Source organism: Maylandia zebra, linkage group LG7 (assembly GCF_041146795.1).
Source record: "Maylandia zebra isolate NMK-2024a linkage group LG7, Mzebra_GT3a, whole genome shotgun sequence".
NCBI lineage: Eukaryota > Metazoa > Chordata > Actinopteri > Cichliformes > Cichlidae > Maylandia > Maylandia zebra.
In genome coordinates, this window is record NC_135173.1 from 55,729,354 (window position 1) to 55,746,473 (window position 17,120).

The 17,120-nt window shown below is 38.9% G+C and overlaps 2 protein-coding genes across 5 annotated transcripts; both read right to left on the minus strand.

Annotated features, from left to right (window-relative positions):
- Positions 1-401: 401 nt before the first annotated feature.
- On the minus strand, positions 402-11,358 carry LOC101473693 (cytotoxic granule associated RNA binding protein TIA1). 3 transcript variants are annotated; one of them, XM_012918825.3, is made up of 12 exons: positions 11,147-11,355; positions 9,274-9,370; positions 8,926-9,024; positions 6,562-6,616; positions 6,338-6,425; positions 5,824-5,899; positions 5,571-5,676; positions 4,319-4,417; positions 4,151-4,235; positions 3,890-4,031; positions 3,595-3,740; positions 402-1,952 (listed from the first exon to the last, which is right to left on the minus strand). In XM_012918825.3, exons 1-12 carry the CDS (start codon positions 11,170-11,172, stop codon positions 1,814-1,816), a joined length of 1,158 nt encoding a protein of 385 aa, XP_012774279.1. In that variant the 5' UTR covers positions 11,173-11,355; the 3' UTR covers positions 402-1,813. The 3 variants fall into 3 exon arrangements, with proteins under 3 accessions (XP_012774279.1, XP_004549990.1, XP_076742842.1); XM_004549933.3 differs by having other exon boundaries at positions 3,595-3,743; XM_076886727.1 differs by lacking the exons at positions 402-1,952; positions 3,595-3,740; positions 3,890-4,031; positions 4,151-4,235; positions 4,319-4,417 and adding an exon at positions 4,664-5,076 and having other exon boundaries at positions 11,147-11,358.
- A 979-nt stretch (positions 11,359-12,337) lies between these two features.
- On the minus strand, positions 12,338-16,531 carry dtwd2 (DTW motif tRNA-uridine aminocarboxypropyltransferase 2). Of its 2 annotated transcripts, none has more exons than XM_004549936.3 (6): positions 16,254-16,531; positions 15,933-16,023; positions 14,548-14,642; positions 14,267-14,465; positions 13,577-13,705; positions 12,338-13,106 (listed from the first exon to the last, which is right to left on the minus strand). In XM_004549936.3, exons 1-6 carry the CDS (start codon positions 16,418-16,420, stop codon positions 12,966-12,968), a joined length of 822 nt encoding a protein of 273 aa, XP_004549993.1. In that variant the 5' UTR covers positions 16,421-16,531; the 3' UTR covers positions 12,338-12,965. The 2 variants fall into 2 exon arrangements, with proteins under 2 accessions (XP_004549993.1, XP_004549992.1); XM_004549935.3 differs by having other exon boundaries at positions 12,338-13,145; positions 16,254-16,527.
- Positions 16,532-17,120: the final 589 nt, after the last annotated feature.

Consider the following 17,120-nt stretch of genomic DNA (forward strand, 5'->3'; position numbering starts at 1 on the left):
TTTAATTAAAATCACAAAGCATGTTACTGGAGCTTTAACAGAACTTGCTTTGGGTTGGAATCATTCTTAGGCACTGCCTACTGTGATGATTTTCGGTTTAATGAAAGGTAGGTCACTGATAAGGCAGCACAGCAAGGTTTTTTTTTCCGATTGTGTTTAAATGACTGGGGTCACAGTAAACAAAATCTAATCCTTAAGAAGTTGCTTCTGTACCCAAAAACAAACTGTCAGGTGGGGGGAAAACAAAATAAGTTAAGAACTATAAGGTTAAAGGCTTTTCCAGCGTGTCCACCAAGCACGTGAAAGATTGAAATGCTGCACCGCCTCCCAACACGTCCTAGTCATTGTTGCTACTCATTTATGGAATCCACTTCCCCAACCAGGAGAGCAAGCACACTTCCTTAATCATCATGTTGTCTTTATACAGATTCAGTACAGTTGAACAGACTGTTTTGTTATTTACATAAAACAGACTTCCAAATGAAATCACAAATAAACTGGAATGCAAAACAAAACAAACAAAAAAACCCTCTAATGTTTCAAATTTTGTGACAACTTAAGTATTTGTGCAATATTTGTCTGCCTATAAGTAAGATAGAAGTGGCAGTAATCCCTGCATTTTATTGGAGATCATCTAATTTAAAAAATAAAAGTTGACAGTTGACAGCCACTTCATGTTTTAGAAAGAAAACAGAAGATTTTGCGCATCACATGATTAGATGGTGTCACTTCAACATTTCTTTATAAGACAAGAGTCCTGAAATGAAACACAAAAAGGCAAAAGCTCTTTTTACAATAACAGCATTTTAAATTTGCTCAACAAAAAGAAAAAGAAAAAAAAAGAAAAAAGAAATGGCAGTTCATCTATTAGATTTGTAGCAAAAAAGGGGAAAAAAGAAAAGATGGCATAGTCCTTTCAGTTTCAGGGGAAGATGACCAGGGTATTGTCTTGTGTGTAAAAGCATCAGTTCATGCACACACGTAAGCACACACACACATTTCTTAATCCGCAGATGGGATTCTCTGCCCAGTCCTGTCCGGGATAACAAGTGAAGTAGCGCTCAAATTTACTTTGATTTTTTTGTTGTTGTTCTTTTTTTTTGTTTGCATCCGCATCCTTCCCTCAACCTGCTGGCTCCTTCTACTCAGTGATATCCTACATTTCACAGAATGACTTGACAACACCCTGAGAACTCGCTCGGACTTGTGTTTTACTTTAGCAACTGGACAGACGGACAGTGACATTGATTCTCCAACTGAAAGAAAACTAAAAAAAAAACCCACAAAACAAAACCCCGTACCCTTATTCAAGACACATCTTGTAGCTTGTAGCAATTGTGCCAACTATTGAGTTCGTCACCTCTTTCGCCCTGGACGATCGTTGAATATTGGTATAAAATCCTGCCCTTGCTCTTTGGCTCTTGGGGGCTGAAAACAAACATTAAAGCAGCTGTTTGAATAGAAATCTAATTCAAGAAAAAGGTTCCTTTTAAACTAAACTGTGGCTGAGCTCAAAATATCGTAGGAGAATTTACATTTGGCCAGTAGTACACCAAACAATAAAATGGGCCCAGGAATGCAAGGTGCATTAGCGATAGCTTTAACTGTGTTAAAGTGTGACTAATTATCTTTACACTTGCACATTTGGGCGGTGAGTGAAGTTTGGGGCTTGTATGGTTGATAAAATGGCGTACCAGCTTCACTAACAAAGTAATTTGGTGAGGTGACAGACAGAGCACTTCTACTGCACTCCTTCCCCAGCAGAGTATCATCCTTGTGGCCTCAGAGGCTTAGAGGGAGACGGACGCTGTGATCAGTGAGTGTGATAGCCAGCAGTACCCATGCCAGCCTGGTTGGTTAGCACAGTCCCGTTGACTCCTTGCCCAGCCTCCACCATGCCTCCATTGCTCATGGCACCCACACCTGTCCATCCAGCACCAGCATGTAAATGACTGCAACAGCACACAAAAACAGAACAATTAGAAAAAATGCAAAATACTGACAACTGCTTATGCTACCCCTCAGCCTCCTAGCAGAAACACCTATGATATCAACTTCAAAATCAAATTCAAAATTTTGACCTTGAGGTCAAGGTCACTGAGGTTCTAACTCATCAAAGATTTTTAGTAGATGCATCTATGGTATCAATTCCAAAAGCTTAGGTGACTGCCTTCTTGAGTTATCGCATTCACAAACTTAGGTGTCCAAGTCGCCCGCCCACCCACCCAGCCAGCGGGGTGACGACAATAGCAAATCAACCTTTTATGGCTAAGGGGTAAAAACAAATGCAGCCAAGTAAGACATGAACCAGAGTAAAGATGCACTGATCAGATATCAGCCCAATCCTCATATCACTAGTTTGGGTATTGGTTATTATTCTAATAGTAGACCACTAGTTCCAAGCAGGAAATAAGGTAGCAAATTATATGTTGATCCTGCTGCTGTCTTACACATTTAAAATAAATAAATTAATTAATACTGACAGCTGTCACTGCTACCACTAAGCCTAGTAAATGCAACTATAGCATAAATCTGAGGGTTAAAGCACAGACTACAGCTTATTTTTGATGCATTTACTAGCTGCTGGTATCAGACTGGTGCTCCATATCAGCAGAAAACAGCTTTAAAGCTTTACTCATTTCTAGTTTCAATTAGAACTTCCTTTGCACATAATTTGAGCTGTTCAGATTCCATCAGATGCAGGGGTTTCAATGTATGAATTCCAACATGGGTTATTAAAAGGAATACAAGTTATTCTTATGCCAGCATTTTTCAATACTTTAACAGTATCTGAATTGAATTAAATGTGGACTTGCACTGCTCTGCATGTAGCCAAGAAAAACAAAGACAGACTAAAGTCAGACGACAATACTCCATCAGCCTTTTATGAGTGAGGGACTACACTAATACACAGTATAAAATATGGATGTAGCTTCCAGGTCAGAAGAGTGAATGAGCCTTAAAGTTGCATTATTTTTAGCAGGAGATGCTGCTGCAGCAAAAACACTTGTGGTCGTATAAAAGCCTAAAAGGGGAAAACAGCCCCTGTCCAGACCTCTGTCCAGACCTCTGTAAGTACTTTCCTGATGGGTTTGTGGATTCAGTCACTTATTTCTGCTCATGCAGAATAAAACCCTAAGTCGATTTTGGTAATTCCAAGTTTCAGAAAGGACAATTACCCAGCATGCATGTTAACTAGCTAACAACTTGTGAAACTACACTCGCATTGTGTAGCAATGTCTAATCCGTCCCTTGTTTGTCATTTTTGATTTAAAATACCAAGATGGCAACGACAGAACTGCTCAGCAGCTGGAGCCTGAGGCTTCATAACAGGACGTCACAAACCAGTGGGTGACAACATCCATATTTCTCACTGTCTTTAACTTTACTTCTGTCTTAAGCAGCCTACTGTTACCTAGGCTTCAATGTGCACTGTGCATTGTAAAGGCTGGTAGAAATTCTAAAGTATCAAGACAACATGAAAAATGTTTAATTCACTGTAATGTAAATAACAGCCCCTGACACAGAAAAGAAACAAAGCTGAGGTGAACAAACTGCTCACTTCTTTTGACTGTAATCATCTTTGGTACTTACTTGTAGCCCTGCTGATCCCAGGTCTGTCCATAGACGCTGTAGCTCGGCACCTGCCACCCATTGGGCACATACTGGCCAATCTGCTGTGTGTTACTGTACCACTGGCCCCACTGACTGTAGGGCTGCGCTGCGAAGCTCACTGTGTTCTGCTGACATGCAGAGTTATATTTTAGGAGGCAGACTATCACATTGCATCAAAATCACTCACAAGTACAGTCAGTCTCTCATTTGAATGAGTGGGTGTCATTGTAGTCGATCTGTAATACGTTCAGAATAAAATCTTAAAGGTTCATACCTGTGCCATCTGTACCTGCTGTATGGGACCCTGGACCATGTCTGTAGTTTCTTTACCCCAGTAACACTTAACAACATAGCCCTCTATGGAAGTGCCATTGACAGAGACAATAGCATGAGCTGCGGCCTCATGGGAGTTGAACCTGCACAAAAAAAGAAATAGGAAAAAGCGCAGGCATTAGATTGGATAATATTAAGACACCCTAAACCTAGGTGTGTTTGACAATTTAGACTTAGAAAGCATAACAACAAGACAACTTGCCTCACAAATGAATAGCCTTTCTCCGGGAAAACTCTGATTTCCATTATTTGCCCAAAAGGTGAGAAGGTCTGTCTCATAATTTGTTCTATGAACAGGAAAAACAGTTTTAATGTTGAATGTGTAGGCAGTGCTTGCAGCCCTGCAGCACAGAGGTAAACTGTGACTCACCTGTGAGTCCTGTTGTCACTCCTCCGCAGTAGACTGTGCAGTTGCTGGGGCTTGACTGGTTCACCACCTCATCAAAAGATAGCTGCTTGGTATTGGTTGCTAAAATGAGAAAAGAGAAAGACAAGGTTTCTTTTTTAATTAGCTTCGTTATCAAAATGTTTTCTTGCAGCATATTTGCTTTGGGCTAGTTTATAGTGCTAGTGCATTTATATTCATTTTGAAACAGAACACAAACCTGCTCCAACTTTTTTTTATTAGCCAAACACAGAAGAAACAAATCTGAACATTTAGAACTTTTATATTCTCGGGTTTTACCTTTTTTTTTTTTTTTTTTTTTTTTAAGGGACTGTTGAAAAATATGCTTAGCAGCAACTTTAATTAAAAAACAAACAAACCAAAGAACCAAAAACAGACATGATTCCTATTGAGCAGTAAATAAGACCTGGAGTATCTTTGCACTGTTCGCACCAGAATACCCCTCCCCCAACCCTTGTTAAAAAATAGTAGTAGTAAATAAAATAAAAAAAATACAGATGCCGTTTCAATATCATGCAAATATTTATTGTTTCCCATATTTAGACAAGTCAAGTGTTGCTTTATCAATAAGCTATGGGCAGTTTTACAAGAGCACTTCTATTTGCGGAATGCCTCTCACTGGCACTGGCACACCCACTATGAGTGCTCTTCTTATTACCTTCTTGTGCATGTCCGCACGGCTTCCCTGACTCCTATTTTCAGGTTGCATCTGCAAGCAGGAACTAAGGGACGATCATGCATTCAAGAAGTTATCAAACTATATTTACACACTGCCTATTATTATGTAATGAGCTACAACCAGAAGTAGGTGGTGGTAATAAAAGTACAAGCTTTTACCAACCATTAAAAAACAAAAACAGAAGCACAGCGGACGTATGTAGTGCGGGGACACGACACAATATCATACAAAACCACACACATGGTCTGTTTGGTCTGACACACGCACGCACAACTGAACTCTTCAGCTGAAAACTGCTGGTTTGGAGCTGGAGACTAGTGTTTCTCCATAAGAAACATGTTTCTGGTTAGAATAGAAACTGATGTCTGAGGTGGTGACACAGGTAAGTGCAAGCAGTGAGAAAGGGGCTTTAGGGAGCGATATAAAAATAGCAGCTATATTGAAAAGCAGTCCAGAGATGCACAAGAGGATTTACTTCAAGAGAAAAAAAGAAGGGAAAGAGAAAAGAAAATCTCCCAAATCTTCATTCTCACTCACTTTCACTTGTAGTTTTTGGAGCAGGCTTCCTTGTAGCCCAGTTAGTCCTGATCTGCCTCCCTCCCAACCACTGTCCTCCCATCTGCTGAATGGCGTTCTCTGCATCCTGATTACACAAAGCAAGCACAGAAGAAAAAAAACAAGACATTTGTAAACATTATCAAATACAATATGGAAATCCTGTCTCTGACTTAAGTGAAAAATCAGAACCTGTTTCTGACTCCTCTAACACGGTCATAATTTACACACTTACCCACTTGTTGAAGAAGGAGACAAAGCCATAGCCTTTAGATTTACCTGTGGCCATGTCTTTCACCACCCGACAGTCCCTGCAAACAAATGAAACTCGGTCAAAACAAGCAGCTTGAAAGACTGAGACCTATAAAGAATATATTTTAACCGAATATTACCAAATATTGACCATGTAAAGCTAGCATTTGCAGCACATTAAATCATTTTCCTACAAGAGTCAGAGCCAACCAGTGTTCACCTTCCCTGATTCATATGGTTTCCAGCATATTTCCATGATGCTTTCCTCCTTATGAAAGCACCAGCAGATCTGGTTAGATTAGTGCGAGTTTACCAACTATTAAGGTAGTGTTTGCTAATACCTACAATGGCCTTTACACCATATCTATTAATTCATTTCACAAACCAGTGGAAGTCAGACTGGGTGACACAGAAGCACTGGTTACTAGCACATTCTCGATTGTGCTGTTTTCAGCTCACAAATTTCCAGAAACTAAATATCACAAGAACACACTTACGATATTTTTCCAAATGGAGCAAAAGCTGCTTTTATGTCATCTGTGGTGATTTCAGGACTTAGATCTCCAACAAAGACATGGAAGTGACCTTAAAAAAAACAAAGAAAAATAAACATAACACAGTAAAACACAAAATTCATTTATTTATTGACCAATGTTCCCTGTTTAAAAAGCTAAGACGACCCCAGAGAATACTGTGCAACCACATCACCAGTTTTACTCACTGCTTGTGTCTTTCTTTTGACTGGTTGGTGTAGTAGCCCAGTTGACCTTGACTTCCTGCAAGAGAGAAAGATGCAGAAAGCGAGGAAGAGGACAAAGGTGAGACATGTAGCGCGCTTGTGGAAGGAAGGAAGGTTGTTTTTCTGTGATTAGAGGCTTTTTCACACACCACTTTTACTTAGGCCACATTTTGTGATTGAGAACTTTTTTTATATAAATAAGATGATCTCTGTATGTCACATTTGGGTTCTTAAAGCACCAACACAAACTGATTTATCCATTGCCATTTAATTTTATACACCTTTGCAGTAATTAATACACAGTAAAAATACAGTGGCGTACACAGAGGGATATCAAGATTTCACCTTCATAATCAGGAACATTTCACTCTCAGTCTAGTAAAAATTTGGAGCAAAACTGTAGGAAGTAAGGTCCAAATAACAAGGGACTTACAAACAAGTGATTTTTACGAACTTGTTATACTCCTCAAATGGTCCTTCAATACCTGTTGAGGATAAAATATTTTCAACTGAATGTATTTTTCTTGGAAGTAGCTCTTATGTGGATTCTATGTGGAAATAAGTTTGCAAAAGAACACACAGCAGTAAAGATGTAGGGGGACAGAAGAGCATCAATCAAATGAGATCAGAGAATGTTACATGATTACACAGCAGGGCCACGGTAAATTAATTCATACACAGATGGAAACTCACTTAAGGAACATCGGCATTTAAAAACAGGCACAGCATGGAGCATGAAATGACAGTAAAAGGCAGCACTGTGTTTATACCCACTCACATACTGGATTTCACTTTCTATGTCAGACACTGTACTGTAACCTACAGAGCCCCTGAAATACCATATGGTGACGTTTACGAAAAATAATATAAAATTAAAAAAAAAGTTTTCGTTAAAATAAAATAAATACATAAATAAATGTATTTATTAGCCAGGAATTTCTGTACCTTGTATATACGAGACACACTTAATGTTATGGGACTTCAGGAGTTCTGTAATAATTCAAAACAGCTGAAAAATAAATAAATAAATAAAACACTGTATTTAAAGCTTCAGTGACCACATTTATGCACTTTCTTCCTTTTTGTGATTTTCTAGTCTAAGGTTAAAATTCTAGCGCTTCCATTCTATACATGAGCCGTAACTATGGCGTTCAATTAAATTGTTACTGGCCTTGAACTAGAATGAAAACTTCACCCAACAGTGTGTTCAGACCAAATGTGAAGTAAAGATAAATATAAACATTGTGGAAGCTACATATTTGTGTCAAACAAAGGCAAAGACATTAGTTACAAAATTTATAAACTCTGGCACCAACTTTGCTTTATGCTCCATCACCAAAGTATCAGCTGTTGTTTCTCCTGATTACACTAATTAGCAGAAATGGGGGATAAGCTTAAAGTCACAACACAATTTGAGTCAGAGTGAGAGAGAGCGAGAGAGAGCGAGAGAGAGAGCGAGAGAGAGAGAGCGAGAGAGAGAGAGAGAACAGGACTTGAAGTAAAGTAAGAGAAGTGACTCTACTTCCTGGTGAGGTCTGAAATATGTTTCTGTCAACTGCATCTAGCTGACAGTGAAAAGTTGGACACTTTATTCGTGTGAGTAAAGTCAGGAAAACATCTGTTTGGTCTGAACAAACAATAGGTGGCAGCTCTAGAACATAATTGACACATCAACTGTTGTCCCACTAAAATTTGATTGATAGATTTTCTCATTTTTCATTCATTTTCATTTCATCTGTAAAAAATAATTGAAATAAAAAATAAATTATTTATTTAAACAAATTAATAACCCAACTGGTAAAATTACTAAAAACAAATTAACAAAAAGGTCATATCTTTGATGTCTGTATCAACAAAATATCGAATTAAATATTATTTAACTTTCTGAGAATCTCAAAATACTCTACCGCTGTTAATCTACCACAGTGAAAAGAATATGCCATTAAGTCATTTTTGCATCTAATTTCTTTGGTTTGCATGATTTGCAGTCACTTCTTGATGTGCAGCTACTGATTTGAGTTAATTCCACACAACCAACAGAGCAGCAAACACACAAAACCAAAAGCTCACACTGTTGAGAACCAAGACTACATATTTTTAGGATTCATAAAGTTCACAACAGTAAGATTACACAGATCAGTGCTTAGTGTTCTCACCCTGGTCATTTCAGACTGTGCACAGAAGAATGGTTTGCACAGGGGAATTAAACAAATTAAGTGAAGTGGAGCAGGAACAGGGCAGTGTGATAAGGTTTAACAAGATACAAGTTTCTCCACACGCTTCATTTCAAATTGTGCCCACCCAGCCTTGACCTAGTTGACTCACCCAGGAGATACGATAGCTTACCTTACCCAGAATTTTCCGACCATTCATGGCTGCGATTGTGGCAGTGGCATGTCTATGCTCATAAAACTCCACAAAGCAGTACGGATCGTGACCTGCTGTCTGGGTTGGAGAGGAAACACATAAGTTATGTTACTGTGAGCAATATGAAAGCTTGAATAATTATGGTGACGTCATTGTTAAGCATTAAATTGGGAGGATGCAACACCAATGCAAAATGGAGAAAAAAAAAGGATGAACATTACAAGAGTCAAGCAAGTAGCTAAACCAGATTGCAAGGGCTGAAAAGAAAATGAGAAGAAAAAGAGTTACGGAAAAATAAATAAATAAATAAAATAAAAAAAACCTCACATCTACTATCATTTTGCAGCTTTTGCAGGGTCCGATTTGGCCAAACAACTCCAAGATGAGTGCCTCGGTCACATCCCGGGACAGATTTCCCACATACCTAGATGCACAAAAACAAACAACAGACGGGAGACAGTCAGTGCTGGCTAGTTTTTCAAAGTAGCCATCGATGGCTGGTGCAGATGCTCTAACAGGGCAACAGGGTTTCCCTTCTCTAAAAGTTTACCATTGTTAAAAAATTAGCCCAGGGAAACATCTTTCCTAATCCATTTTTAACCTAACTCCAGAAAATGTTTGAAGCATCACGTCAGGACACTGTAAGAAGTTGTTGTTTCCCATTTTTAGCACATTCATATCAGCCTCACCCTCATTACTGGAAATACTTTGTTTCGTTTTAAATAAGGGAGGTTTCTGGGTAGACTGTGCAGGAGGCCAGACGCATCATAACAACTTGATAGATGTGAATTCGCTGGACCATTACATGTGTAATTCCTAGACCAGAACAACTCAGCAAATCACAACCACATACCACGCATTCATCCAATCCAACTGTATAGGACATATGCATTATCGTATACCCCTCCTTTGGGTACGGTCTAGAAAATTTCAGACAGGTGGAGGTGATTGCTTTCTTGTAATTTCTTGGAAAAGATAAAAATAACAAGGCGGTACATGTTTCCATAAGATGGCAAAGCAGCTGACATGATCATGTTTCGATAAAATACAATCACTGATTACATTCTGTGTTGGGATAAATATTCAGTTAAAATATTGCCACAAGCTAAAATGACAAGTAATTGTTATGAAATTAAATTTCTCTACTATGAAAGCATTCCATATCAAATACACTTCAAAATACTGGTGTTTTTTTGGTATGATATCTTGGATTAACGCTGAAGCCCAACAAGGATCAATTTAAAGCTTTTTACACACTGGAAGATGGTTTAATCTCTAAAAATATATCATACTTACTGAGCTGATAAAAGGGTTTGAATTTAAGATGACGACTTACGGATTAAAACAATAAAAAAAAATAAACAAAACAATATCAGCACCAGACACCACTACTAGTCCACTTGTAAGGCTCCATTAAATGCAAATTTGAACGCTATTTATGCTTAATGCTTGATTCTGTAATTAGAGCATTTAAATGTCAGCCAAAGAGTAGGGAGAGGTTTAAATAAAGAAATATCAACCATGTCTTTTAAATAGAACTGTTTTAAATAGAATTAATCTTCCCCAAGGTAATAAAAACCCGTTTTCATAATCAAATCAACATTGGCTGACACCATGTTAACACTTAAAGCATCAAACGCATATACATATATGTACAGTTTCCTGGCCTATACAATGGTGACTCTATCAGGGTGATGGCACGTCGAACTCCATTGAAAAGCCAGCTAGTTTAATGTCCTTCTGCTTATTGCAACACTTAACAGCGCTATAGAGAAGTCTCTGGTACATTTAGCGAGTCTCCCCAAGTTACTACTTAAAGTGTCGTTCACTAAGCATACCAACAGTTATTTATTTTAGAAACAATTCAACTTTCACGCCGTCTTATTCACAGCAAGAAACGTGAACGGACGCGTTAATTTGAGATTTTTCTGGAACTAGCTAGCAGGCTAGCATTAACCAATGTGTCGACTATACCAGAGAAAGACCGTTACCATGTGTTTAGATGTTATAAACGCGTTGTTATGCTACGTTTAACAAAAGCTTACACAAGACATTCAACTGTTATTATATAGACGGGAGCCTCCAATGTGCCTGTCCTAAAGAAACAACCGCTTCGAGACCGGAGTCAGCCCTGGAAACTGCCGCTGAGCATTACGTGACGAACACAAGCGTTTAGCTAACGATAAAGGCATACACTTACAGGGTTTTGGGCTGGTCATCGTCCATTCTGTTTCAGTTGCTGGCCGAAAACAAGTCGCAACCCCGAGTGCAAATCCACGACTGTCGCGGGCAGCTGCCGGTGACACTGTCAAGTTATTTTATTGCGAACTGGTTTATCGCCGTTGTTAGCTCAAGAGTGAACAATGGGCAGCCGACAAAGATGGCGGAGCAACTGGAGGCCGACGCGAGTCCCGCATGCGCAGTAGTTCAGTCCAAAGGCAACTTCTAGACAGGTTACAAAATAAATAAAATAATAAAGTGTAAATTAGATGACAAAACGCGCATAATTATTACACGAAAACATGTAAAAGCACGTGTAAATGTTTCTTTTCTTCTATAATATATGCATTACAAGTAGATCTCTAATCAATAAAATATGTAAAGACCTGTGCGACTTTTAATAACTTCATTCAATCCCGCTGTTTTTTATATTCTCTTTTGTGTAAAGTAACTACACTTTGGGAAACGTGTATCTGAGAATGTATATTTAAGTTTTGGATTTCTCCTCTTTTCTACATTTGAGAGGCAAATATTAGGACATGCAATATATTACAATTTAAATTATGTATACACAGATGGATAAAGCTGATGAGCCATACTACAAACAAATGGGAAGAAGTTGTTTAAGCTAGGTTAAGAAAAGAGGTGACAATCAGTGAGCAGCAGTGGGGTATAGAGGGTGGCAGAGGGTGGTGCAGGACATGCGAGGACAATGAGACAGTGGTGAGGTGTGCAGTATGAATGACAGATGGGTTTCCGGTGGGAAGGGAAGAGTTACATCAGGGCTCGCCTCTGACTCCCCTCTTGTTTGCAGTGGTGATGGACAAGTTCACAGATGGGGTTTGGTAGGACTTGGCATGGACTATGATGTTTGCAGAGGACGCTGAACTGTAGTGAGAGTAGAGAGCATGTGGAAGATAACCTAGAGAGGTGGAGGTATGCCCTGGAGAGAAAAGTAATGAATAAAGAGAAGAACAGCCAGACTGCTTTGAGCTGATTGGAGGATAGCAGTAAACCAAATAACCAGAGTACAAGCAAGGTATGCAGAAGAGCGTCTCTGAATTCACAACATGTTGAACCCTGAAGCACATGGGATATCTGCTGCGACATTCAGATAGTAGGACCAGAATTTGGTGTAAACAAAAGAAAAATTCTACACATATTCCTAAAATGAGATTTGTTTTCCATTTTATTGATAGTTTGTGGCATTGAAAAACTGCAATACTTAAACAGCTTTTTGTAACATCCAACAAACATTATTGGCAAGCCTCCAAACACCATTTATAAAGCTATACATTTATACAGTATAGTGCAAGTTTCAGTTGTCACTCTTCTTACCAGTGTGTTATTTGTCTTTGGTAGGTTTTGTGTTGCTTTCTGTTTATTTTATTATTTTTTGTGGAAATTGAAATTTTGCTTATTAAAAATATCAGTGGAATCAGTCCTTCCACATGTGACCTGCTGTATAGCCACGTGAATCCAATCACAACAGAACCACCACACGTTTCTAAAAAATTCAAGCTATTGTGATGTAAACAAAGTAAGAAACCTAATTTATTCTTAACTCTGATGCTTCAAGTACAACATTTATTTGTCAGTAATTTACTTACAATTAATGACAAATACATAAATTATATTTATCAGCATATACAAGTGTTTTTACAAAAAACCAAAAAGGAAAAAAGTCCCCTTATGTCTCATCGTTTCCATCCTTGTACTCTGATCGCACAGTCCGACACAGTGCAAACAGCAGGAGAAGCAGAGCTGACAGGGCCTGTCCTCTCTGCTCTGACATGCCCTCATCTGGGGCAGATGCTGTGGTCACTGAGGAGTTTCTCCATCCTCTTTATCTTGCGCTTGTTCTTTGGCATGGGCTTGTCGTACATGCCGTTCTTCAGCAGATGTTCCTTGCTATGATGGATCTGAGCGCCGTGCTGAAGCTGGAAGGAGCAGAGTGCTTTCAGGGGCTTGAGCAGAACCTGCACACGCACAGATGGGAATGGAAGGAGAACGCGATAAAGAACACCATGCTCTGTGTTTTGACATGATTCATGATAATGAACCTACAAAGAATTACTGCCCAGCTTCTCACGCACTCTTATCTCCAAGCTTCATTTTACCATCCTTTTACCCTTTTCATTTAGCCTACCCACTCATCACCCTTGTTTTAAGAAGGCAGCAGCAAAAAACTCATTTTATTCTAAAGAGCGGAAATGTCCATTTAGCAATGATCTGCTGAACACAGTCAAGCATTTAGCATTAAAATCTAGATATTTATCTCAGCAGTTGGTAGAGACTAAACACAGAGTTAAAAGTAATGCAAATATTAGATGTAAAAATAATTATGATTCTGTATACTACAGATTTTAGATATTTATTATACTACTATATAACCGTTTTGGTATTTTACCTCTTGGATCTCATCATTCCGCTCCAGGATCGACAGAGCGACAGCGGCACATTCCAGAGTAGACAGACAGATGTTGGAAGGTTGTGTGCGGATCACGTATTGACTTGATAAAGTCCTATTGAGCTGCACCTGGTAAACCAAAGCAGAAGTGATCAGTAATCACAATGTTGATGTATGAAAAGCAATGAATTTTATGAAAGCTGTAATTCTTAAGGAATGCACCACACTGGCAGTTTTTCATTTAGGGCTTTCAGCGTTCATCTCTGACAGGTGTGAAGTTTCAAAGTTATGGTTTGTCCATAAACACGTGATCAGAGCTGGAACATCTTCTAATGTTGGTTGTCAACATTACACACATTCAACTTAGAGGCGGACTGACACAGAATTTATGACACAGATTTATCTGATATCAGATATATGAGCTAATTTTTCCCCCCTTTCGGACTTCTGTGTTTCATTTACTTGTTTACGTTTTCCCTCACTCTACCTGGATCAACTGATTTGTGTGTTTGTGGCGTTGTATTGACTAATCACGTTTGTGCACACCTGCATGTTATAGTTCTGTGTCAGTTGGACACACAAATCCAAATTTTCCACCCAATTCAGGCTTTAAGACCCTAGAAAGAAAAAAGGCTTAGCAACTGAGAGAACAGAGTTTATATTCTCTACAACGTCCTTTAATATGCGCACCTGCTTGGGCAGGTGGAAAAGGCTGTTTTTGAGGAACATGTTTTTGGCTTGGCTCCATGTGCCGTCTATGATGATGACATTATATTTCGCAGTGCCCACTTCTTGGTATTGCACCAACTCCTCAAGGTTCTCCGATTTAGGTCCTGGGTACAGAATCAGCGTTCTGCTGTCCCGGCACACCGCAGCCAGCTCCGGGTGCCTGCACAGAAAATAAATGAAGGCAGAAAATAAAAATTTAAATATAACACATATTTAACTACGCTCAATTAACGCATACTTACTTTTCCTCATTAAATCTCCTTCCAACTATGACATTGCATTTTCCTTGTGGCAAGCAAGCAGCAAGTAGAGGAACTGTGCGGAGTACTCGGCTCTCCTGCAAGAGATCGAAACCTTTAGTCTCTCATGTTAACCTTTTATAAAATGTGTGTTCATTACTGTCATGAAAGCCGCACATTATAGAGTCCACTGTCAGGAGCAAGACAGTAATCTGATTCCAAAGCATTCAAACACACCCGATGGCGATGTCAGGGTGATACACTGAGAAATGAGACACTGATGTTCTTCTTATTCATCCACTAACTCTCAACACAATATCAGTCTTGGTCTGGTGCAGATGTACATGTATGCATCTTTCTGGATATGGGTCAATATCAAAACTTGCCTTTAATGGAAATAAGTCAGCAAAACATGCGTGGAAATGGTGCGATGTAGAAATTGTTCTTTCAGATAGTTTGATTAATAAAATAAGCTATGGTTGTATCAGCTGATACAGGCATCAATGTATATGTTTGCCATTATTATTATTATTATTATTATTATTTATTTTACAGGAAACAGTTTTTCCAGCAGAGTGGACATCTGTACCATCATGCAGGATTTTAGATTAGCGAGGTAACTTAACTGGGAATTTTCCGTTTTAGTGCAAAGTGCAACTAATGTCACTGTTTGTTTTGATAGTAAGATTATTATAGTCCATAATGTTTGTCTCTACAATTAATACTTTTGGGTGTTTATTTTGCTTAAATATTCATCAGCATTTTTAAACCAAATCAATCTTAAACAGTTACAGTCATCTTAGTGTAAAATTCCCTCTCTCTTTGTTACTTTATCAGCTTTTCTGCTGATTCAATTAAACCCATGTCCTATAATATATTATTGTATATAGCATTTGTATTCTATTTTATACGATTGTATATAGCATTTTATTTTTAATTTATTTTATTCTACTCTATTGTGTACTGTATCTCATAGATATATTATTCCAGTGTTTTTTCTCTAATTTTTCTATGTAACTTTGCACTGTCCACTGCTGTAACAAAACAAATTTCCCCACGCGTAGGACTAATAAAGGTTATCTTATCTTATAATAGTTTATTACTTATATCCTATTTTTGTCAGCCAGGTCTCAAAGTGAAACTCATGCAAGATCAACTTGCTAGGCAAAAAATAACCCATAGAGGCTCAAATCAATGTGCAATACATGCATACAACAATACAGCTAACACTACCACACAACATAAAGTTTAATCTAACAGATTTTTATAAACAATAACAGTGACTTTTGGAGGCTTTTGAAAGACATAGATGTATTTTTGAAGCTTCACAAACGCTACATTTAAACAGATCAAGGACTCTGGGTCTTAAAACATGACTTTTGACTCACCTCTGCAGGATGCTGCACTACGTACAGACATGTGGAGACCTCCAGAGGTTGTGGTGGAAGAAAAGGACATAGACACACCTTCTGAGGGCGACTACATGGGAGGAAAGTTGAAGACGTGAGGCTGTGTTTTCCCAGTTACTTCCCAGCCTATAGCCCCCATCTGTGTGTGTTTCAGCTGGTCTTGAGCTTTTCTGTAACGACACGGATCTGTTCCCTCATTAAAGCATGCCAGCTACGCGAGGAGACGGGAACATTCATACGCCGCCTGGATCAACCAACTCGGCTAACTACTAGCATGAGCTGCTCTTTAATTCAACTCACCGGCAACGGAAACATGTCGGTCTTCTCTCGCCAGCCTCCACCGGAAGGGCAGCCAGATCCCCAAAAGCGTCAACCAACCCGTCCTCCATCGAGGAGCCGTCGCACATTTCTGGGGCGTTTTGTATCTCTTGAGTGACGGCGGGACACAGACTGGGAGCGCAGTCCATTGTGGAGTTAGCAACAAGCTAACCTGTGCGAGTACCCAAACACTGCGCCGTCTTCTGGTGTAGAAGTAGACCGACTAGAGAGAGAAGGCACACGGCGGCGTAATTAAAAGTGTTTCGTAGAGTTCACAGTGCGTACGCTTTATATTTCGGGTATATACCTCGCCTCTACAATGGATGAAAAGAGATGAGTACACAATGCACATAACTGCTGGTGGTAGGAAATGTTTATTACAGGAGAGTCCGAGGCTGAATTCGTTTAAACAAAGTGTTTCTCTTCTTTTTCTTTTCCTCCCATCTCCTTTGGTATGCGTCTATCGCGTAGTATGTTATATACATTTAGAGTTGGATGGCTAAAATAACTTGTTTAATAATCATAACAGACACCTTTTCTGGCTACGCTTACCTCGTTAGTAAGGTAAGAGTAATGATCTATGGGGCGACTTCACTTGTTGCTACTGCAAGGTTAACCAGTAAAAAGACTAAAGCTAGATCGATATTATTAACCAGTATTAGCCATTATCACAGGTATATATGATATTAGCCCAGATGATTTCCCGTATATGCTAACAGAAATTAACACAGAACTTTTTGACATCCGGGGTCTCAATACAGATACAGATACTAAAATTAAGACTAGTTCCTTATTTTGTCACATCTATTTATTTATTTTTTGTCATATCCAAGATCAGTGGTGCAAAGT